Consider the following 24,984-nt stretch of genomic DNA (forward strand, 5'->3'; position numbering starts at 1 on the left):
TCCTATAGTGACAGGCTTCCATGATGAAGAGTAAACAGTAACTGAGGAATTCAAACATTCAGTTTATTAAACTAAGGCTAGAGAAGCCATAGCATGAAAAAGAACTGCAGTCATTCAGGACAAAATTGATGATTTTATAAAGCCAAAATCAAAAGACTTCAGACATGGGAAGATTCTTAAGTGTGAGGAAGTAATAAAACACAGAAAGTGACCACGAGAATTACAAATATATTTAAATCTCAGACCTGGGAAATGGACTATACACAGCCTTCTAGGGGAGAGAGACGCCTTAGATGTTCTGACAGCACTGCACCTTTGGCTTGTTCTCAGTGGTGGGTGGAACATGAATAGGAACCACATTGTTGCTTGGAGACATGTCATTTTCACGTCTGTCTGACATTTGCTTCTGAGAAACAATGCGGTATATCTCTGAATGACAAAAGAAACAGAGACACTTAGTGTGTATAAACCCATGAAGAGTTTGTATGAAAGAGACAGAAGATACATAGAACAAAAACACACATTTACATTTTAATTTTGGACCACGCATGGTACTGCACATCTGTGATCCCAACACTTGGAAGGTGGAGGCAGGAGACTAAGGAGTTCAGAACCAACCTCAGCTACACAGCAAGGTCAAACGACAGCCTGGACACCTGGAGACCTTGTCTCAAGTAAGGTTTTACTTTCAAACAGCCACTAACCAGAGTCAAAGTATTGTTTTAACAATTTTTGTTACAATAAGGAAAGTAACAAGGTTTTTCCATTTCAGAGGGGAAAGTTTACCCATTAATTTAGCCACCTTAAACAGTGATATATTTATGAACACAGACCTGAATTAAATCCTAGAGATATATACTTAGTCCTCCACAGAAGTCCACACAAACGGACAATGTGTAAAACAAATCTGCATTATCAGATACACCTAGCAGTTTCCTAGGTTCTGTAGGGAAGAACACAACTTCCCAAACATATAAAATCTCAAGAGCTTCAGAAGAAAAAGAGCCCTCTGTGTCTTCCGCTATGGGGTTAAGGTTAAGGTTATATGTAATTATTCAAAAGAGATAATCTTAACATATATATGCACTATTTTATTTTTATGACAAGTATCAAGATTTATCTTGTAGCCCTCCACTAATCTTTTAAAGACAAAGTATTAACTTTAGTTCCATAGAACTGACGCTTGAGAAACTACTTGACCAAGTACATATCACTGAATGTCTCCCAGCAACTGTACTGAATTCACTAAACATGCCCTTGCACTGCCTAATCAAACAACAACACACTTCTCAAGAACAGAGAACACAGGTCTCCATCCTGCCTTTCCAGTGTTCCTTCTAAAGCAATACCATCAAAAGACAGGAACACTCTAGAGATGGGCAATCAAATACAATCAGCCTCCAATGAATGCAGTAAAGAGACAATGTACTCCTACGCAGGGTTCATGTGTCCCTGACAAAACAGCTCTGGGTGAATTTGCTCACACAGAAATAAGACAGATTCAGATAAGTATAAATTTTGTATCTCTAATACCCAATATTATTTAAACAAAAATTAAAATTCATGGCTAGGCATGGGGACACAAACCTTTAATCCCAATTCAGGAGATGAAGACAAGCACATCTCTGTAAATTCAAAACCAGCCTGGTCTACATAATAGTAAGTACCAGGCCGGTCAGGACTATATAGTGAGACCTTGTCATTAAAAACATCAAAAGGCAATTCCATAAGGGCCATTATTAATATACTTGGGAAAATCTGAATAAGAACTGCACACTAGAAATACTGTAGACATATTAAATTTTTAGACCTACAATCATGTGACTATGTAGAAACATGCCTTGTTTGTATGAGATAAAATGCTTAAATCTTAGAGGTATAGTTATACAATAAAAAACATAAAATGAGATACATGTTCAAAATGTTCCAAAAAAAGGCGGCCACAGTGGTATATGCCTTTAATCCCAGCACTCAGTCGTGGGGTGGGCGGCAGAGGCTGGATCTCTGTGAGTGGAGCCAACCTAGTCAACATAATGAGTTCCAGGACAGCCAGGGCTGTGTAGAGCTCCTGTCTCACCCTTTGCCCCAAAAGTTCCAAAAACACATCAACTAACTATATAAACATTATAAACGTATAAACTATATATAACATATATAACTGTATAAACATTATCAGACGTTATGTGGATCCTAACTTAAACTGTTAATTTAAAAAAAACTCATTAGTTTCACATTGTTTAGGTAACAGATAATAAGAAATTACTATGAACTTTTTAGTGGTTATGTTATGAATTTAAGTCCCAATTTTAGATATATATCCTGAAATATTTGCAAATAAAATGACTTGTTATCTGGGATTTTTTTCTTCTCTATTCCAAGACAGGGTTTCTCTGTGTAGCCCTGGCTGTCCTAGACTCACTTTGTAGACCAGACTGGCCTCAAATTCAGAGATCTGCCTGCCTCTACCACCCAGAGTTCTGGGATTATAGGCACACACCACTGTGCCTGGCTGAAATTTATTTCAAAGTAACAAAAAAAAGAAAAAAAAAAATCACAGATCAGGAACATTGACGGTTACTAAAATAGGCTAGTATGAGCCTATTCTGTTTTAGGAAAGCTGAAAGCCACACAAAGGATGAATCAGTTTCTTGGTACTGAAGAGATGACACAGCAGTTAAGAGTACTTTCGGCTCTTTCAGAACCTGGTTTTGGTTCTCAGTACCCACATGGTGGCTTACAACCATCTGTAGCTGCAGTTCCATAGCCCTCTTCTGGCCTCCATGGGCACTAGGCACACATGTGGTATACACAAGTCCACAAAAGAAAGCATTACTACAAATAACTTAAAAATAAATAAATGTTCTTTAAAAAAACAAAAACCAGTGTCCCTAAAGTACAGCAATTGCAACTTAATAAATGGGGCTGGAGACATGACTAATCTTCCAGTGGACCTGAGTTCAATTACCAGCACCCATGTCAGGTGCTGACATGTCAAGTGGTCCTGAGCCCAGCTCCTGGATCATACGACTCCCTCTTTTGACCTCTTCCATCATACATGGGACCCACACTCAGCATGTAGACACACACGTTAATTCATGAACTAACAAAAACACTCACCTAAAATGTATCATTTCATTAGGAAAGTAGTTAAAATTTGTCTGAGAAGACTGGTAGTGGTTCAAAGGTGAAGAAGCATCAGTAGAGAAAGAACACAATAAAGACAAGCTACTGATTATAGTTTAAAAACAAGAACACAAAGGATATGGTATTGCCAGATCTTTCATTGACGGGGACAGGGATGGCCAGTGAGATGCTCAATGGATAAAGGCACTTGCCTCCAGTCCTAACAGCTTCAGCACAATCCCCAGAAACTACATGGTTAAAAGGAGGCCTAACTCCTTCAAGTTATCTTCTTACCTTCACCCTCACACTGTGGCAATGAGTTCCACCGCTACACAAAATAAATATTTCCAATTTTGCATTAAAAGAAAAAAGCCAGATGTGGTGGCACACACCTTCAACCTCAGCACTTGAGAGCCAGAGGCAAATGGATCTCTGGGAATTTGAGGCCAAAGTGGTCTACATTCCAGGCAGCCAGAGCCACATTTGTGATACACTATCTCAAAGAGAAGATAGGGCTGGAGGGAGAAAGAGGAGGGAAGGAGGAGGGAAGAATGGAGCGGGGAGGAGAAAAAGGAGGAAAAAGAAAATAGAAAAGAATAGAATGGGAATGTGTTCAGGGCAAAGAGCTCCCTTCATCAATCAGGCTAGTGACTAAGGAATAATGACAATCATCAACTTGTGGTTAAAACTATACCATTTATTCTTTATGTTGTCCACTAATACCTAACTGGATAGATCATCTTGTTGAAGAGAAAAATCATTAAATATGTAGTCCTTGTTAAATTTTAACTTCTTTACAAGCTGTTCTCAAGATTAAGTTAGAGAACAAAACCAAAACACCAGAAATTCCTCCATAAATTACAAATGCATCCAACACTGGTAGAGAGATAAAGGGAGACTTCTCAGAGGAAAGAGAGGTAAATAATTAAAGAGATCTCATTACAAAGCAAGAAACTTGAGCTGTGTGGCGAGTCTGCGAGTGCTGCATCTTTCTAGAATGGTACGCTGTGTTTACTCTTGTCACCAAAACCAAATCCACTTTTGAAAGATACCAACAAGAATATTTTCTTTCAGGGCTAAACAGTTCTATAGCGCTCTACAACTAATTTACTTAAGTCTCTTGTGTGGGGTGTGGGTGTCATTTTTTTTTTTTTTTTTTGATAAAACAGTAAGCAGGAACCACTCAGCAGGGATCTGATTATAAAGGGTTACTTTATACTTATATTATAAAGGGTGTGGGGGAAGGTTGAGTAATGTGTTAAGTCAGAAGCAGGTTTCATATGTCCCCTCTCAAAGGATGGTCTCCTTTAGAACCAAATGAATGCAGTTAGTTAATTCTCACGCAATCCCTTTTCAAGATGCCCAAAGGTTAGGAACAATTAGAAAAAGTAACCCTGCTTTACATATTCTTCCATTAGAGCCTCTTATAAGAGATCCAAACAAAGGCTAGACACTAATATATTACAGCAGTGAGCACAAGGCAAAGCTACCTAAAAAGGCATGAATTCTCTTTTTCTACTCTACAAAAACTGTGGATCTGTGGGCAAAATAATTCTAAGATTAGGCGCAACTTTTCTAAATTAAGGAACAAGAAGAGTTAAGACTAATTAGCTCCATGGATGGCCCAGGAGTTAAGAGTACTGGCTGCTCTTGTAGAGGACCCTGTTCTGTTCCAAGCACCCACAAGCCAGCTCACAACCACTAATAAATGCAGTTCCAGGGGATCTGACACCCTCTTCGGATCTCCCCAGGCATGTGGTATACACATATACATTCAGGTATACATATACAAAATAAAATGCAACTTAAAAAATTCTTTGTTTCCTCCAAAGTTTTTAAAACCTAGGAGTCTGGCTAACTACACAACAGCCTTTGCAGAAGCTTCTCATTCATCAAGCTCTTCAAACTTCCTGCTCATCACAGTATATTTCTTGAAGGTCAAAAAGATTACCATCTGAGATAGTCTAATTTTGTGCAAGCGAGAACAAAGCAGCTGTCAGCCCTAGTCAAAAGAGACTCAGTACTTGGCTGGCAAGATGATTCAGTGAGTAAAGGTGATCCAAGGGACTCATATGGTAAAAGGAAAGAACTGCACTTGTCCTCTGACCTCCACTCTTGTGCCCACATACCTATACACATACATGTACACAGAAATAAAACATAATATAAAAATTTTTAAACAATTCTCATATTCTAATGAAGCTAATATGTAGCAAATTGAGCCCCTTCATTTTTACTTCTTTTTGAGACAGGGTCTTCTGTGGCCCTGTCTGACCTCACACACATAGCCTCAAGTGCTAGGATCACAGGTATACACCACCACACTGGCTTTAGCTTTGTTTTAAAGAACCACTATGTTACATGAATTAAAATTATTTCAGCCACAGAATTAAGAGTTTAGTCTTCAAATTAGAAATTTAACTTAAACTTAGTAATCACATGGAGAAACCTGGCTAAAAGCACCTGAACTGAAGTTCAAGTTAGAACAGTCAGTAGAACAAACCTATTATCTGAACCTCCTAGATGATGAACTGAAACTATGTGGCGTTCCTGCCACAGCTGTGCACAGCTGAATCATTAAGAAACACTGAATAAACCCAAACTGGGAAAATGACAACTGGCCTGGACCTCTCAAAAATGCTAAGGTTTGCAAATAAATGGAAAATGAAGGAACTACTGTCAAGCAATGACAGGACAGCTGAAGAGCACATATGATCTGATCCCAGACTTACTGTTATTATTTTATTAATAAGGTCTTTATTGGAACAAGTGGCAAAATCTGAGTAGAGTTTGTAGCTAATTATTATACTATTGATTTAAACCATTCTGTTACAGTTATAAAAGAGAAAGTCTTGTTTCTAATAAAGATTAAAAGAAGGACTTGGGGGAAAAGGGTAGTATGAACAGCACTTTCACATGATGCTGTATGTGTTTGTGTGTGTGTGTGTGTGTGTCTTCATAGGGAAGGAGAGAGGTAAATGGGAAGAAAAAACTTAACACCTAAGGAAATGTAGTAAAGATATTCATAAATTCTTTATACTATTATAAGATTTAATCAACTCTGAAAATTTCAAAATATAAAGTTAAAATGCGATGAGGGTATGGAAAACAGTGGTTAAAAACATCTCTAAGGGATGCAGCTCAGTTGGTACACTGCTTGCCTGGCACGCTTAAGACAGAGAGTTGGCTCGCTAACAGCATGCCCCTCCTTCCCCACCCAGTCTCCTAGTGAACTTGAGGAGGAAAAGAACAAAGGTGCACTGAAAGGTAGGTGATGCAATCAAGCAGCCACTGTGGCACTAGTGAACCACTTCTAAAAACACCTTGCCAGAAAACTCATCTCCTGGAATCACTAAGGGTTAAAGACCTAAGTGTAGATCTACTATGAAACACTTCCAAAAATTACATAATTTTACATTTTGGTTCAGTGGATAAACGCACCTGCTACCAAGCCTTACGACCTGAGTTCGAGCCCCATAATGCCACCTGCTAAAAGGAGCTGTCCTCCAACTATCACATTATGACCACTATGACCCCATGCCTTATATAAATGAGTAAATAAAATGTGATTAAAAAATTAAAAATTAAACCAGCTGTAGTAGCACATGCTTTTATTCTTAGCACTTCCAAAGCAGAGGCAGGTCAATCTCTAAAACTTCCAAGGCCTGCCTGGCCTACATAGTGGAAAACAAAAAGAAAGTAAGTAGAACTTGTAGGAATATTGTCTATTCAATAAAATATTTAAACTTAAACAGCCTACAGTGAGATCACTCAGAATTTAAAAAAGAAAAAGCTGCCGTGTGCCACAAACTATTTTCACTCCAGCTCAATAGTGACTTTTTCTTCAGAAAACAATAATTTTATGCTAGCAATGGTGGCACACCCTTTTAATCCCTGCATTTTAGAGGCAGAGGCAGGCAGTTCTCTGAGTTCAAGGGTAGCCTGGTCTGCAGGACAGCCAGGGCTACAGAGAGAACCTATGGCAAACAAAATAAAACAAACTGTACTGGCTGGTTTTGTGTGTCAACGTGACATAAGCTAGAATGATCAGAGGAAGGAGCCTCAGTTGACGAAATGATTCCATGAGATCCAGCTATAAGGCATTTTCTCAATTAGTGATCAATGGATGAGAGCCCTGCCTATTGTGGGCGGTGCCATCCCCGGGCTGGTAGCCCTGGCTTTTATAAGTAAGCAGGCTGAACAAGCCATGTGAAGCAATCTGGTAGGCAGCACCCTTCCATGGCTCTGCGTCAGCTCCTGCCTTCAGGTTCCAGCCCTGAGTTCCTGTCCTGACTTCTTCCAATGATGGAGTATGATCTGGAAGTGTAAGCTAAATAAACCCTTTCCTCTCCAACTTGCTTTTTGGTCACAATGTTCCACTGCAGCAATAGAAACCCTAAGATACAAACCAAGCAAAAAAACCCTTTTTAATAAAATATATGCAAATCACCAATATTTATACTACTTTGACAAGTTGTTATTTTTTTCCCCTGTGCCTTAATTGCTACTTAGGTTCTGATTTACCAAATGTTTTCCATGTACTAGGAATAGCTAAGACCTTGATGGGAATTAACTAATTTTTTGGGAACTAGAGCAGAAGTATCAGTGACAGTTCATTCTTTTCTGTGGAATAAGGATAAAACAATACAACAAGTAGCAGTAACAAGTTAAATCATACCATGCCAAATCATACTCAAGAAATCTAAAAGCACAATCTTGCTCATGAAGAAAATAATAAGCAAAATGTATTTGAAACTTTTTTAGATTTATTTTAAATTGTGTATATGTGTATGTCTATGTGTGTTTGTGCTCATGTATGTGCAGATACTCTTAGAGGCCAGAAGAGGAGCATCAGATCCCCCTGGAGCTAGAGTGGTTTATAAACAACCTGGCATGAGTACTGAGAACCAAATTCTTGTCTTCTGGAAAAACAGTATATACTCCTAACTCCAGATCAACATATTCAAATTTTACAGATGAAGAAATTAAAGCCTTTGAAGGATTAAGTAACTTGTTTAAGATTATAACATCAAAGTGGGCATAGTGGCACATGCTTTTAGTCCGAGTACTCAGAAGGCAGAGGCAGGCTGATCTCTTGTGAGTTCAAAGTCAGCCTGATCTACAAATTGAGTTCCAGGACAGCCAAGGCTGTTACACCAAAAGATTATAGCTCCAAAAATAAGTGGAGGAATCAGGCTTTCCAGTCCTTTATCTAAATTCCTAGGCTATTACATGAACATTTTTTTTTAACAGTAAGAGAATGCTTTAAAAGTTAAAATTCTGCTCACCTCTAATACAAGTGCTACAAAGAGCATTAAAACTTGGTACATTAGCCTGGTGCAGTGGCACATGCCTATAAATGGCAGCACTCATGGAAGCCAAAGGCAGGTGGATCTCTGTGAATATGAGACTAGCCTGGTCTACAAAGTGAGTCCAGGACAGAGAAACCCTGTCTCAAAAAACCAAACCAAACCAAAACAAAAAAACTGATTAAAAAAAAAAAAAACTGATTACATTATAACAGGGAACTAAACAATTCTATATAACAATTTATCAGAACACCACATAAGACTCTACTATGTGTTGACTAAATTCTAATCTATGTTCTCAAAAGTAACATAATATAGGTGTGTATTGAAAAATAACTTATGAAAGTAGTTCCTAATAGAGGAAGTGTACTGATAATTTGCTTACTCTAATCAAGCCAAAGTAAATTATGAGTCAACACAAGTAAAATGTTCCTTTTCCAAGATGCTGACCTGGTTATCCACATTCCAAAATAGCATGAACCTTGTCCCTTTCCCATTACTCATTTAAACCTCTCTCTATGCAGGCTTGGCTACTCCTTCTATATCATGGAAGAAGAATCAGTGCTTTTTTAAAGACTTTTTATTTTAGTGTGTGATGTGTGTCTGTCACAGGTGTGTAGGTACCAGCATCAGATCCCTTAAAGCTACAGATACAGACAGCTGTGAGCCATCCAACATGCATGCTGGAAACACAACTCAGGTGTTCTGGAAGAGCAGCAAGTACCCTTAAATGCTGAGCCATCTCTCCAGCCAGATTTCTATCTAATCTCAAAAGGTGTTTACATGGTTCAATAGGCAGGATTCTCAGTATTTATCTTATGAAAGTACATTTCTAAAGAGAAGAACATACATAAGAATGTGTAACTCTGTCTCTTTGACTATGAAATATAGACTAAATAGCCTGAGCACAAGGAAGTGTACAAATTACTTAAAAAAAAAAAAAAAATTTCCCCCAAATGAATTCAGATGACTTAGCAACATGCAAGAATTGCAACTTCGCATCAAGAAACTCTTAAATCACTTCCTAAAACTCCAGTTCCCAGCCAGGTGTGCTGGAGCACACCTCTGATTCCAGTGCTCAGGAGGCAGAAGCAGGCATATCTCTGTGAGTTTGAGGCCAGCCTGGTCTATAAAGTGAGTCCAGGACAGCCTAGGTTACACAGAAAAACCCTGACTCGAAAAACAAAACAAAACAACAAAAAACTCCAGTTCCCACTGGTGTAACTTGAAAAACACAAATCTTACCTGTTAGAATTGTCTGAAAAGCAGCTTCAACATTTGTAGAATCTAGAGCAGAAGTCTCAATGAATGACAAACCATTCTTCTCTGTAAAGAGAAACACAATTTTTGGCCTTGTGAATTTTGACTGCCATTTAATAACGCTGGTGATCCATTCCAGGGCCTCACCAATGCTAGATAAGCCTTCTACCACTGAGCTATCTCCTCAACCTTTCTTTCACAAGGTGTTTTAGTTTTGGTTTTTCAAGACAGGGTTTCTCTGTATAGCCTTGGCTATCCTAGAACTCTTTTACCAGGTTGGCCTCTAACTCAGAGATTCACCTGGCTCTGCCTCCGCCTCCGGGAGTGCTAGGTTCAAAGGCATGCTCCACATTACAAGTGTGATAAGCTCGAGATCACAAACTGGGAGGATAAAAGACTAAGACCTGGCTGGGCACGTGCACTTGAGAGGTGGAGGGAGGACCAGGAATTCAAGACCAGCATGGGCCACATGAGAAAGTGTCTCAAAACACCAACCAGACAAAAAACCCTTAGACTATACCAACTTCTGCAGTAATAAGAACAGTTCTACTTTTACTTCAGAAAATTATAAGTAACAGTAAGAAATTTTCATTCACTAGCTTCTAAGTATTGCTGCCTATGTATACCACACTGGCAATGAATGGAACTATTCAAAATACAGTAAACTTACCAAACATCTCACTATTTCCACCCCTAACCATCCTCCCTGGCAACTACATAGCTAGAAACATGTTCATTTATAATTCTGCTCTATCTGAAATTTTTAAAAGTTAGAGGAAAATATTCACAACACTTTCACTAATAAAACATCATGACCTCCTAGCTAATGCAGTGCCACTTTCTTCTGGTAGTTATCTCTACAAAAGTGCAGCAAAAAACAAGCAGATCCCACAAAGCCCAAAGTTGCTCAGCTTCTAAGTAGGCACATCCTTGTCAGTCCTTGACATACTACTTTCTAGACTCAGAGAACGGCCTTATTAAAGAATAGAGGTGTAAGGGCTGGAGAGATGCCTCAGGGGTTGAGAACACTGGTTGCTCTTCCAGAGGTCCTGAGTTCAATTCCCAGCATCTTCACAATGGCTCACAACCACCTATAATGGGATCTGATGCCCTCTCTGTCAAGCAAGCATACATGCAAATAGAGCACTCATATACATAAAATACATAAATATTTTTAAAACAGCAGTGTAATGCTCAAACAGAGAAATGAAGAAGCACTGCAATATTGTGGAGTCCACATTACTAACCTGCAAAAGCTCTTGCTTCATCTGTAGGAACTGCCCTGAGATGACGTAAGTCACTCTTATTGCCCACAAGCATGATAACGATGTTACTATCAGCATGATCTCGCAGTTCTTTCAGCCATCGCTCTACATTTTCATATGTGAGATGCTTAGCAATGTCATAAACCAATAAGGCACCTACTGCTCCACGATAGTATCTGCAAACAAAAACATATGTAACTATCAGAAGACAATCACTAAGTAGAAGGAACACCAACAAGAACTCAAAACAGAGATGGTGTAGGGCTGGAGAGACTGCTCAATGGTTAAAGCCCTGGCTGTCCAAGCATGAGGCTCTGAGATAAAATCCCCAGAACTCACGTAAAAGCTGACACGGTAGCACTCAGTAATCCTGGCCCTCCTACCGTGAGATGGGGGGCTGAAATAGGAGAATCCCCCAGAAGTGCACAGGCCAGATAGCCTGGCATAAACAGCATTAAATAACAGATACTACCTGCCTCAAACAAGATAGAAGGTGGGAACCAATACCCAATGTTGTCCCTCTGACCTTTATACACATAGCACTAATGCACTAATACACACACACACACACACACACACACACACAAGCACTAACATACACATCCCATAAGCTCTCTTACATACACATGCATGGGAATGCACACAGTTTTTAAAAATAATAATACAAGCTTATAAATAAATTTCTAAAAATTCCTAGTATCACATCAGGGGTAGTGACACATACCTGTAATTCCAGCACTCATGACACTAAGGTAGAAAGACAGCTGTAAATCTGAGGCCTGCCTGGGCTACATAATGAGTGCAATGCTACAAAGTGAGACCAGGTCTCAAAACACACACACACAAACAGATTATAGATATGTAGTCATCCCTTATATGAGGTTTCATACTTAGTCATCCATGTCCAAAAATATTACATGGAAAACCCTAGAAATATAAAATTAATAAGCTTTAAATTGTACTATTTTAAGTATTGTGATGAAACTTCTCAGTGTTCCCCTTCATCTAGGCCAGCACACGACTCATCCTTTGTCCAATGTACCCATACTACCTGCCCGTAGCCCTCCTATTATTTACAGTCTTTTCTTATGTTCAAGTAACCCTTAGTTTATTTAATAATGGCTCCCAATGCAACTAGAGCGAGCCAAAGAGAAGCTACAAAGGGTCTATTAAGAGAAAAAATACATGGTGCTGGAGAAATAGCTCAACAGTTAAGAGCACTTACTACTCTTAGAGGTGCCAGGTTTGTTTTCTAGCACCTACATGGTGGTTCACAACCATTTATAACTCCACTTTCAGGGGAATCTTGTAAGCATAAGGTTACTGTGTAATTCAAATGCTGATTTCTGTACCCTCCCTTTTCTGGTTGCAAAGCTTGTTCTGAAAATTTCCTGTCTCAATGTTGTGTTAACAATGCTCCCAATTGTCCCCTGATACGCCAATAGAGTAGCTTACAGCCAAATTGCTGAGCAGGGAAGAAAATGGGGCTGGACTTCCTACCAGCCAGGGGAGGAGGAGTTAGAGGAGGAAGTAGAGGATGGAGCCACAGGGAGAGGTCCAAGAGACATCAGGAGAGGAGCTAGAGCAGAGAAAGCTACAACGTGCAAGAGTTTCTGGGATGCACACTGGGAGAAAACCAGATTAGCTTAGAGGGCTTAGAATAGAGTAATAACTGCTCAATTATTGTGTTGTGAAGCTTATTATTAAACAAATATAAAAGTCTCAATTATTTGTGTGATAGCCAGGTTAAGAGAGAAACTGAGAAGCAAACATAGTTTTATAAAAATAACTTTAACATTTGGATCTGATATCATGTTCTTACTTCTATGGGCACCAAACATGAACATGATACGCATACACATATGCAGGCAAGACACAAATAAAAATGAAATGAAACATACAAGAGAGAGAAACATACAAGGTTCAGTACAATCTGTGATTACAGGTATCTATGGAGAGTCTTGGAATACATCTTCCAAGGTTAAAGGAGGACTACTGTTCCTTCCCAATACCTAACATCAGCAATTCACTTGATACCAACCTATTCTAGAACTGAAAAACCATGAACTTACGCAGACGTTATAGCCCTGTACCGCTCCTGCCCTGCTGTGTCCCATATCTGTGCCTTTATAGTTTTCCCATCAACCTGGATACTTCTTGTTGCAAACTCTACTCCAATGGTACTCTTGCTTTCCAGATTAAACTCATTCCGAGTAAATCGAGACAGGAGGTTACTCTTTCCGACACCAGAATCTCCAATAAGGACAACTGAAAAGACAAAAAATACATATATATAAGCTGGATGAAGGCAAGCACATTCAGAATACCAACATGCTGCTATAGGAAGACATTTGGCTACAAAATAAATACAACCAAAGATTTTTAAAGAAATAGAGGCATAGTACTGAATAGCTTATGTCCATGACCAATCAATTAAAACCAATCCCTTGCCCTTTTTAATCTATTTTTATCTGCATAATGACTTCCACACATTATCTGCTTAGCAAAGATCAGATCTAGCGCCCCAACCAAAACACAACCTCCTCTTTTTTCCTATTTGGGAACTCAACCCAGGGCCTTATACACGCAAGGCAGGTAAACACCTCACCACTAAGCTACACCCCCGCCCTTAACATGCAATCTTGCTATTTTAATCATGGGTTACTCTAGCCTCCAATGCAGACATTAACTGCCTTTAATTTAAACCAAACTTACTACCTTAGAAAGTATTCTGAAAAGTAAATATTAACAACTTGTGTTATTCGCATGTGTTAGACATCAAACAAAAACTGTCAGTGCACAGAGTAGAAGAATGTGTACATCCTACTAGTTTCATTGAAGACTGGGTGTGATGTGAGACCTGAGACATTTAAACATGAGGCACAAGGCTTACAAGCTTTGCTGCTCTGCTCATGGAACCTATAATCAGCTTTAATAGTTATATTTCACAGACTGGCAGAAAGCCACAGGAGTACTCTACCTCACTAGAGACAAACAGAAGCCCTAGAAAGCCCACAATTCTGACATATTGAGTCAAAGCCAAAGCAAGGACGGCAAACACTTTCACTAAGACTTCATAAAAAATTTAAAAACAAGTTTTGATTATACTCACTTCCTATGATTTTTATAGAAGGCAGTTTATTTACAAGCAACTTTTCACCCAAGGTGTTACCATACTTTGACATTTTTCAAATAGGGCTAGTGAGCTGACTTAGCAAGCAAAGACACTCGCAACCAAGCCTGAGGACTACAGAGTTCCATCTCCAGGAGTGGAAGAAAGCCTACTCCAAAAGTCATCCTCTGATTTCCGCATGCACGAAGCTCACCCACGAGTGAATGAATATCATTTCCTATGTGCATACACGTGAGTCTGCGTGTTTACGCTCTGTGTGTATGTGTGGGGAGGGCAGAGGAGATGAGAGCTGGGTACAGCCAGTAGTAAATGACTGACCACAGGTGCTGGAAACTCAACTGGGTCTTTTATAAGAGCAGCCAGTTCTTAAGCACTAAGTCACTTCTGCAGTCCCAATAAATGGAATCAAGAAGAAAAAAAGGACATTTCAGGGGACTGGAGAGATGGCTGAATGGTTAAGAGCACTTACAACCCTTTAACTCCCTTAGACTCCAGACGACAGTTTGTAATTCCAGTTCCAGGATCTGATGTCCTTTCCTGGCCCCTGCCCATACTGCACACAAGAAGTTAACAGACAGACATGCAGACCAAATCACCCACACACTTAAAAATCTCAGAGCTGGGTATGGTACACTCATTTAATCCCAGCATTTAGAAGACAGAGACAGGCAGATCTCTGAGTTTGAGACCAATCTGGTCTACACAAAGTTCCAGGCCAGCCAGAGCTGTATAAATTATATATATATAAATGATACCCTGTATCAAAACAAACAAACAAACAAAACAGAGCCATCCAGTAGTAGCATACACCTTTAACCCAAGCACTTGGGAGGCAGAGGCAGATGGACCTCTGAGTTTGAGGCCAGCCTGATCTAGAGAGTAGTTCCAGGATAGTCAGGGCTACATAGAGAAACCCTGTCTGGGGGGAGGATGGGACATACACAAACAGGAAAGGTTTTTATAAGAAACACACTGAGGTTTTTATAAGAAAGGTTCTCATTCTGGAACCAAGGTTGGTCTAGAATTCACAGAACCCTCTTGCCTCAGCTTCCCAAATGTTGAGATTAAAGGTGTATGCCATCATGCTCAACTTCAGAGAAGTGTGTTAAAAACATGAATTTAAAGATCAAAATGAGCAGCCACGGTGGTGCATGTCTTTATTCCCAGCACTCAGGAGGTAGGCTGGAGTTGGAAGTCAGCCTGTCTACAAAGCAAGTCCAGGATAGCCAAGGCTACACAGAGAAACCCTGTATCAAAAAACAAAAACTGCCAAACAAAAAACAAAACAAAAAGATCAAATTTGGTTTGGAGATTTACAGAATCTGAGCTAGACAATATTTTTTCTATGTAAAAATTTTTGTTGGTATTTTAGTGAGCAAAGTATTTATTTCTACTGCTGACTGGTAACACTTCTTAACTGGCTGACTCATTTTAGACATCAGACTAGAAAATCAACACTCGAGTTTGAGGCCAGGGAATAATAAGCCATGCTCTACTCAGAAAGCTGGAATTTGATGGTGCTGTAGAAAGAAGGCAGACTACACTCCAGCCAAAGGAGAAAGCGAGCCCATGTGCACCTTTCTTGTCACAGAAGTAGACACAAGCTGGCACAACCATGCATTATCAAAGGCATATCTTTCTGGCTTTCTCTATAAACTGATTCAGCAAGAAATCCCAGCAGCAGTGACCCCATGCAGCAAAGAGAAGTTATTTCTATCTTTGTAGTCAATTAGAGGGTACCCTAGCAAACAGACATTAAATGCTTTTACTGGATACCAGGAGAAATGATGTCAAGGTCAAGGAACAGAAACAATACACTTTCAATTTTAAAGAATGGTTAGCAGGCTTGTTTCCAAACTCCACCAGTATGGATGTGAAGCTGAGTCCCAGATACATTAATAGAGCCTCCCTATTAATAAGATAAATTCACTGTTGTTTCTTAATATAAGAGGCTAAATGGTCAGATCACATCTCCTGGATGTGGGGGAGAGGGTCCCAGCCAAGAACCTAGTCTAGGATTCAGCCAAAACTCCCTACACCTTTCCTGAAATAACAATCCTTCAGTCACTCCAAAATTACAGAAACTGAGGCCTGGGAAATGATGGTTTAGCACTAAAAGCAGTTGCTGCCAAGCCTAAAGACCTGAGTTCAATCCTATAGACCCACATAGAAAGAGAACCAACTCCTTCACCTGTCTTAGACTTGTTTATGTACATTCCATGGCATGGGCCCACACACCCCAAACACTTAAACAAACAAGCAAATCAATATAAATTTGTGGAAGAGGGCTGGAAAATCTGTTGGGGAAATTTCTTTTGAGTCACTTCTGGTCCCACACTAGCATTAACACTAACTTGAGGCATGACTAGTGAAGAAGGAAAAACCAAAGAACACATCTAATTAATTCACAGACACTCAGTAACTCAAGCAGTAATTCAGAAGCCAGGAACAATTTAAAGGCAAAGAGCACGGCATGGGAGCCGTGGGAGCACGGCATCTGGGCCACACCGCCTTTTGGTGGCGAACACCTTGAGAGAACACTACACCTCCCACAAACCCTCCAGCACTATTCATGCTTTGTTTCAGTTTAAAATCTTAGCCATTCTTACATTTTTTGGTTTTGGTTTTATTTTACTTTCTGTGTATGAATGTTTTGCCTGCATGTATGTATGTCCTGAGTGGCTGTGGTTAAAAGTACTCTTAACTGCTGAGCAATCTCTGCACACACACCCCATGTTTTGACTTCTACTTTTAACTGATAACTAAACTTACCATCTCACCCATGTCAAATCTTTACACCACACTAAGAGAATTCCACCCCCCAGTGTAACCAATTAATTTGGGGGAAAGGAGGGGAGACAGGGTTTCTCTGTGTAGCTCTGGCTGTTCTGGACTCACCTTGTAACACCAGGCTGGCCTTGACCTCATAGATCTGCCTGCCTCTGCCTCCCTGAGTGCTGGGATTATAGGCGTGTGCCACTGCACCCAGTTCAACAATTAATTTTATTATTTAAAAAGTAGCAATAGTTTCAAGATTCACAAATATTCTAACAGTATAAAATAGTTATCCCAGCTAGCTACTGACAAGCTCGCCATAGTCAAGACTAGCAACTTGTCAAAGAAAAGGATGTCTTAAATGACAGAAGATTCCAGTTTTGTAAGGACAGAAAAAGGGATATTGAAATGTGCCATGATAAGGAGAGCTGTTCTCACTTTCTAATCCAAACAAGGAATGATCTATTTAGGCTCACTGGATGGATGGATGGATGGATGGATGGATGGATGGATGGAATTACCTAACAAACAAAAGAGAATTTATTTGTCCATTTTTTAAAAAACGAAATTAATGGACCTTTCTTTGTGGGCTCAAAATTAAACAATTTCCAGTCAAAATACTTTCTCTCATTAGGATGAGAGCATTTAATCGCTTGCCCTACCCCTCACAGTGTGGGATCTAACATCCTAGGGTTAATGCCAAGCACATGATTTATGAGTTATTACCTACCACCAAGCCCCTTGTTTTCTTAAAAATTTGGGAAACTATATGTTCATATCCAACAATTAAAGAAATCAATTTCTGGGTGAGCAGGATGGCTCAGCAGATAAAGGACACTTGCCACCAAGCCTGATGTTAGAAAGAGAAGACTTCTGATTGCCCACACTCACCATGGCACCCCCCCCGAAATATACAAATATCACATGGATAAGTAAGGAAATAAATAAATGCAATAAAAAAATGTAGGGGAATTCAGTAAAATGTTATGCCCACTACTAATATTTTAAGTTGAATATATTTAAGTATCTTAAGTACATACATATTAAACATGACTCTAACGTAAATAAAGTTATTTTTAAACTGAATGTCAATATAATTCCTAAAATAATAAAATGCCCCCACAACTTCGATGGCCTCATCTGCTGGCACTCAACCTAATACCTATTGTTTACATATATGCTCTATATATTATACATACCACAAGTATCAGACTGCTAAAAACTGAAAGCAAAGTATATATATTCAAAGTTTTTATTACTAACTACGTTTAGGTATTTTTGCTATTGTTTTTGTTATTTGTTTTTTCTGAAACACAAACTTACTCTGTAGCCCAGGCTGACCTCAGAATCATGGCTATCCACCTGCCTCAGCCTCTCAAGTACTGGAATCACAGGCATGAGCCACCATGCTCAGCCCACAGTTAAGTTTTATACTTCTCTGGTAAGCTCATTTACTGGATTAAAACTTAACTTCTCATCTCATATACAGAATATTAGCTTTAAAGCTTTCTAACTGAGCCTAGTGTGGTTGTGCACGCCTTTAATCCCAACAAGCAAGAGAGGCAAAGGCAGGCAGATCTCTGTGAGTCCAAGGCCACCCTGGTCAAGAACAGCCTAGGCTACACAGAGAAACCCTGTCTCAAAAAACCAGATAGAGAGATATAGCTGGATAGAAAAAGAGAGAGAGAGAGAGAGAAAGAAAGAAAGAAAGAAAGAAAGAAAGAAAGAAAGAAAGAAAGAAAGAAAAAGAAAGGATTTTTTTTATAAACTTACCAACTGAAATCACTATTTATTTTCATACTGGTTTTCAAAAGCTTGGAAGTATTTCTACTTTCAACCATATTCACAGTCCAACCCCATCAAGTTTTTAAAATAAAATGTATCAATAATGCTGAAGTCTAGACAAGTTTTTCCAGATTCATCAGAATCTGAGTTGCTCAACCAAAAGTTGTGAAAGAAAAGTGATCAAGATTCAAGTTGGTCCTCTGACAATCAGCTGATGACCCATGACACCTGGACTTCAATAAGACTCAAAAGAAAACGGCAGGAGAGGTATACTATGCACCCAGCTACTTCAAGAAAATGCCACCTTGACTCCCCTGGAACCCATCTATGACACTTGTGCCTTAACAGTTTTTAAGACAGTCATGCTTTAAAGAAATAAAAGAAACTCCAAGTCTCACTGCAAAGCTCAAGGAAAAATTAATTTTCAAGAGTAAATACATAAATTAGCATTGTCCTGATCTACCCACATTACATTCCCATTTAGACTACTCCACTCCATGCTAATAAACACCCCATCATGCTCAATGTTGCAAACTCCAGTGGGCTAGGTTAGCCTTCTCCAAAGTAGAAATGCTATGGTTCATCTTAGTGAATAAATCTCTGCAGAATGAAATCATTTTAAAATAATTGTATAAGTAAGAAATTGGCTAAGTAATCAGTGTTGAAATAAAAAATAAAGTGACTCATATCCTGTCGCAGCTTCTAAAAAGTGGAAACTCTTCTCAGCAGAATTTTTTAAACACCCAGTCTCATACAACAAAGTATACAAGAAATAAAACCAGAACCCACGTAGATACAAAATATTTCACAAGGTTTTTGGTTCTGTGCTTTTTAAATTAAAGCTTACACACTCTTTAACTTAGACTTATTGTTTAGTGAGGTGGCTCAGTGGGTGAAGGTGCTTGCTACCAAGCCAGACAACCTGACCTCAACCCGAGATTCACGTGGTGGGAGGAACTGACTCCCAAAAGTTGTTCTCTCACCTCCACGAGTGCTGTGCTACACATTAGCGCAGAGATCAATAAAAGTAATTTTTAAAATTTTTAAAGATTTATGGTTCAGAAATCTGATAAGAACTATAACAACTTCATTTATAACCATTTATTGAGTCCTCACAAGAGCTAAATTGTATAATCTCACTCTTCAAAAAAAACTCACTCCTCACAGTATTTACTGAGGAAACTGAGGCTCAGGAAAGCTGAGCATGGGGAAATGGTATAATTATATTCTAACTTCAAAGCATTTAAAAAAAAAAACTTTTAAAGGGTTAACTTTTCCAAGGTCACAACACAAACAAGGATAAAAGCCCAGTGTTTTCTCCTTGTTCAAAGGATAATCTAACCTCAAAATTAAACGTAATTTTTTTCAGCCAACCTAAGATAAATTAACATTTTTAGGAAAAATAAAACAAACAGCTTTCTATAACCAACCTTCACATTCCAAACCAAATAGGAGAAATAACTTCAAAAGACACTAGGTACTGCCATTAAGTATTAAACCTCCCTGACTGACTGAACCCGGAAGTCTCCTGGGATTTATGTAATTTCACATCATCGCACATGCCTTCAACAAACATTCTAGGTCTCCTATTTACTTTGATTTTGATTTTGATTTTTTGAGACAGGGTCTCACTATGTAGCCCTGGCTGGCCTGGAACTCACAGAGATCTGCCTGCTTCTTCCTCCCAAATGCTGGAATTTTAAAATCTCGTACCACCACGCCTGGCTTTCCTATTTGTATTTTTTTAAAGTTTGATACCTTCTTATCTATAAATTACTTTCCAATAGGGTAGTAAGGGTAAACACTGAAGGTACTTACCCTCTAAGTGTAATATTCAGAGAAGTAAATAATGATAAAGGCGTACCAGCACCTAATATGCCAAGACTTGTAAAGTATTTGGTAATGCAAAGAAATGTTTCCTGTTTCTTCATTTAGTCCATCATTCTTAGCGCCCAGTGGCAAAGCCAGAAACACTCACCATGCTTAACACTCTTGAACCTCCACCCTCCACAGTAAAGCTTTAAGAGCAATGGCTTCTTCCTGTCTGGTAATGATCTTTGTTCACATTACTGATGTCCACCCTTCTAATTCAGGAGCAAGACTATGAAAGTGAGAGCGCTTTCGTGAACCAAAAAAAAAAAAAAAACAGCCTTCACTGTACTCTCTTTTCACTGAGAACTGTATCCTTTCACTTTGGCTTCCTTCCGAACTCAACCAACCAATAACCAAGTCTCTATCGACTCCCCATCCTCCCAGGTTCTGTCACCAGAGCCCTCTCCCACCGCTTGGGAAAGGTATGTGACCAACCAGGGCTCTTCCCTTCCTGTTGGATCCTCCCAGTGTTGCAGCAGGAAGCAACCAGTCCATAGTGATAAGCTAGCTAGTATTTGTGCAGCGCACAACCTTTCCTGTTCGGGAACTAGGCCTTCAGGTCTGGCAGGGATAACAGCCACCACCCATCCGCAGCCCCTTCTCGAAAGCCAAGTAAATGAGTTATCTGGTTGTGGCTGGGCAGGGACGGGAGAAGAAAGGGGTTAAAAAACGAGAGGTGGGAGGTCATCTGCCCGCCTGGACACTGCGACAAGTGCACGCACGCCGGGGTGATGGACAACCCCCTGAGCCTCCCCGTCCCTCCCTCCCACCAGTCCAGGTCGCACCGGAGCACTAAACGTTTTGTGACGAGGAAAGGCGCAGTTGCCCGTCTGTGTGGAAGGAGGGGACAGTCCGCGGGCACTGACCTCGAGGTCTGCGGGGATGGGGGTGGGGGCCCCGGGACCTGCGAATTTGGCCGAAGCCCAGAGAAGGCTCCCTCGGAGGGTGGGGAAGGGAAACGAACCGAAAAGAACACACAAAAACCCAGAGGGAGTCGGGGTCCCGACGCGGGTGCTTAGCCGAGGCAGGGGCCTGTCAGAGGGGGATGTGAGGCCGGCAGCGTGCATCCAAGAGGAGGGGCCCGAGACGCCCAGGGCAGGGCTGTACCGCCGCGGGGAAGGACAGAGCAGGGGCGCCGCGGGCCAGCGGGCCTAGCCGGGGCGCGGAACCGCCGCGGGCGGCGGGACCCCGTCGGGGCGGCCGGGAGGAAGCGCCGAGGCGGCCTCCGTCCTGGGCACGGCTGGCCTCGCGCGGGTCCCCCGGGAGAGCCTCGGGCCCCGGGGGGCATTCGGTGGCCCACCGCCTCACCTTTAAAGAGGTAGTCGTACTCGTCGTCGCGGGTGCCCATGGCGCGGCCGGGGAGCTGAGGGGCGGGAGCGGCAGTGGCAACGGCGGCGGGACCAGGGGGCGTCGCTGCAGGGGTAGCCCGAGCGCGGAGCTTCAGCTGCCGGACCGGGTAAAGAGCCCCGCCCTGGCCCTGCGTCACTTCCGGCGGGCCCCAGCCCCTCACAGGAAGTACTTCCGGAGAAATGGCGCCCCGCCCCTGAGCTAAGCAAGGTGGATCACGCAAGACTGGGCTCTGCACTCTCGCCCGCCTGGGAAGCCTTACAGGAAAACAGTCTTAAAATGCCCAGCTTGCCACGGTCCTCGAGGTCTTCGGCTGTTTCTTTTCCCAACCATTCAGGAAAGCGAGGTGCAGGTTTCTCAGCGTTTGACTTCCGGTAGGGGGCGGAGTTTTCTCTGTATTAGGTACCTAAAGTGGCTGTTGCTTCCGTGCCGGTTCCATGGTGTAATGGTTAGCACTCTGGACTCTGAATCCAGCGATCCGAGTTCAAATCTCGGTGGAACCTGATGCTTTTCTTCCAACTTTTTATTGTTATGTTCTTAATTCATATTAAATAATAGAATAACCTTGTTATATCTACTGTTAGACTGAGCCACATAATAATATTTACCTATGAAGACTGCCTTCAGTAGTAGAATACTGTCTTCAGTAGTATGGGCTACATGAAAACCTAGTAATTAAATTTTTTTTAGCCTTGGGTAAAGCTTGTTGCTTGATTTCCTTTTGCTGGAATTTTCTACCCTCAGCTTCAGTTAAGGACAGGCACTCCTCATCCACTTAATCTCTTCAGAAATCTCTCACACTATCCCCATTAAAAGAACTTCACCCACCTTCCTCATAAAGATGCATCAAGATCTTGAGTCCTATTTTCTGGCCTCCAGGCTAAGCCGTGTTAAATCAATTTAACACAAGAATGGCAGTTTCCATTTTAGCGAATGTCAGTGTTAAGACTCGAGACTTTTGCGTAGCGTCTCCTCATAGTTCTGTTTTTATCATGGTTTGCGGCGGTCTGGCCTCTCCCCTCTGTAACCCAGGATGGCTTGAAATCACTAGCCCAGGCTGCTGCTGTCCTCCTCTGCCCCTCTTACCACCACCACCCATCCCCATACACACAGACAGCTATTCGCCTGATAATTTCTGGGTAACATATGTTAGGTCATGAAAAAAGAATTCAGCCTACAAATGGAATTCAAGTTGCAAATCAGCTGACTTTAAGCAGGGGTCTTATCTTTGCTTCTCTGAGCAGGCTCAGGGTTGTCGGTAGGGTCTTTCCAAAGTTGCAAAAGTGCTTTCAGCAGGAATGGGGAGCTCCTCCACACTGCTACCTTCTGGGTTCACTTATCCAAGAAGGACCTGCACTCAGGGAAATCTGATTCTTGACTTTGCCACAGGAAAACATTTCAGGATGAGCTAATATGAAACAGAATCATAATTTATTACAAAGAGGTTTTAATACAGATTCTAAGCTCTGTGCTTAAGAGGAAGTGAGGGTCTCAGAAAGAAAGACATGGCCAAGAGCATGGATGTGAGCCACTCTGAGAGTCCTGCCTTGTCTCCATAGGCACCATATATGTCCAGGGTTTCAAATCTATCATCAAAGAATTGCTGAGGAATCTGAGGTCACAGGGTGTCTCCTATTTGGTGAGTAGGAACAGAACTGATAGGGTAAACTCCCAGGTCACAAGGAGGATTGCAGGGGAACCTAAGATGCTGTTACTGCAAACAAAGGTTTAGTCTTGTTTGTGAGATCTGGGAGAAGTTAGGATGCGTCATGGATAGTTCATTGCTACCTTAACATTTTCTCTATAAGCATAATGTTCTAACCGGCCATAACTAAGCCAGGTGTGGTTACACATGTTTTTAACCCCACTTGGGAGGCAGAGGCAAATGTCTTTGTGAGTTAAAGTCTGGCTTAGTCTCCATAGTGAGTTCCAGGCCAGCCAGAATTACAAAATAGGAAAAACAAAACAAAAGCCATCCCTACAGCTGGGGACAGCAAGCACACACCTGTGGTCCCAGCCCTTAAGAGGAAGAACTCCAAGTTCTAGGCCAGTCTGGCTATGATCTGTCTCAAACACGGTGCGTGTGTGTGTGTGTGTGTGTGTGTGTGTGTGTGTGTGTGACTACTCCTTGATTTTAGTCCAGTGCAGAGTTTGTTTAAAATCACCAAGCGCATAGCAATTAATTTTAGCAAGCAAAGAAAATGAATACAACGTCATTTTCAATACTTTGTCCTCTAGTACAAAAGGTTAGACTTCCAGGCATGGTGGCACACACCTGTGATACCAGCACCTGGGAGATGGAGGCAAGAGGGTCAGGCCAAACTCCATTCAAACCCCAGCCTTGGACAGGTGACAGTCATCCAAACTGGGCGAGGTGCATACTACGGCTTAAGCAGCTGCACGCTTTTAAGGAACCTACACGCGACTAACAATCATTGTCATCCAGTCTTGGTGCTGCTTAACTTGGAGGAGACAAGACGGGGCCACAAACCGGAAATCCGGTAACTGGGCACCAAGGTGGAAAAAGCAAGCAAGGAAGCTTGTTTTGGGAAGCGAGGAAAAAACATGACCATGGGAGTGTGTTGAACAAGGCCATGGAAGCTGCCAGAAGCTTTAAGCACATTTTCCCTTAGGTCATTATTTCTTAGTGTGAATTCTGAGCAGGACAATAGTGTTTCTCAACAGAAACCTGCATGATCAGCCACACTGAGAACTACACATTGTCTCACATCTGAGAGATTACCTCAGCTCATGGGCATTTTTTAAGTCTATAAATAGTCACCTCTGAAAAAATATGTATTAGCTGTGAAAGAAGACATTATGGGGCTGGAACGATGGCTCACCTGACAGGAGTTATACTCCCTGCACCCAGGACGAGGCTGACAACCAGCCTCCTGTGGCTCCGGCTCCAGGGGACTCATCTTTTCTGGCCTGCCGTGGGCGTTGCATGCAAGCACACATATTCATGCACATAATTAAACAGATAAGATAAGCCAGATGCATGGTATAGATAGATGATAGATAGATAGATAGATAGATAGATAGATAGATAGATAGATAGAGATAGGTAGGTAGGTAGATAGATAGATAGATAGATAGATAGATAGATAGATAG

At 41.0% G+C, this 24,984-nt stretch overlaps 1 protein-coding gene and 1 non-coding gene across 2 annotated transcripts; one reads left to right on the plus strand and one right to left on the minus strand.

Annotated features, from left to right (window-relative positions):
* Positions 1-42: 42 nt before the first annotated feature.
* On the minus strand, positions 43-21,998 carry Rab11a (RAB11A, member RAS oncogene family). The gene is made up of 5 exons (XM_055597323.1): positions 21,831-21,998; positions 13,030-13,225; positions 10,940-11,133; positions 9,678-9,758; positions 43-429 (listed from the first exon to the last, which is right to left on the minus strand). Exons 1-5 carry the CDS (start codon positions 21,868-21,870, stop codon positions 290-292), a joined length of 651 nt encoding a protein of 216 aa, XP_055453298.1. The 5' UTR covers positions 21,871-21,998; the 3' UTR covers positions 43-289.
* Positions 21,999-22,300: 302 nt separating this feature from the next.
* Positions 22,301-22,372, plus strand: Trnaq-cug (transfer RNA glutamine (anticodon CUG)). Its single transcript has one exon. It is a non-coding gene; the product is annotated as a tRNA-Gln (tRNA).
* Positions 22,373-24,984: the final 2,612 nt, after the last annotated feature.

This window comes from Psammomys obesus, unplaced genomic scaffold, assembly GCF_907164565.1.
Source record: "Psammomys obesus unplaced genomic scaffold, mPsaObe1.curated_primary_1811, whole genome shotgun sequence".
In the NCBI taxonomy this organism is placed as follows: domain Eukaryota; kingdom Metazoa; phylum Chordata; class Mammalia; order Rodentia; family Muridae; genus Psammomys; species Psammomys obesus.

Bases quoted from the DNA above. Each gene is read 5' to 3' on its own strand.
- Rab11a (XM_055597323.1), bottom strand. From the start codon at position 21,870: ATGGGCACCCGCGACGACGAGTACGACTACCTCTTTAAAG. The intron at 13,226-21,830 runs GTGAGGCGGTGG...TTGTCTTTTCAG, and splicing joins GTACGACTACCTCTTTAAAG to TTGTCCTTATTGGAGATTCT. The intron at 9,759-10,939 runs GTTAGTAATGTG...TTCTCTTTACAG, and splicing joins TGAAGCAAGAGCTTTTGCAG to AGAAGAATGGTTTGTCATTC.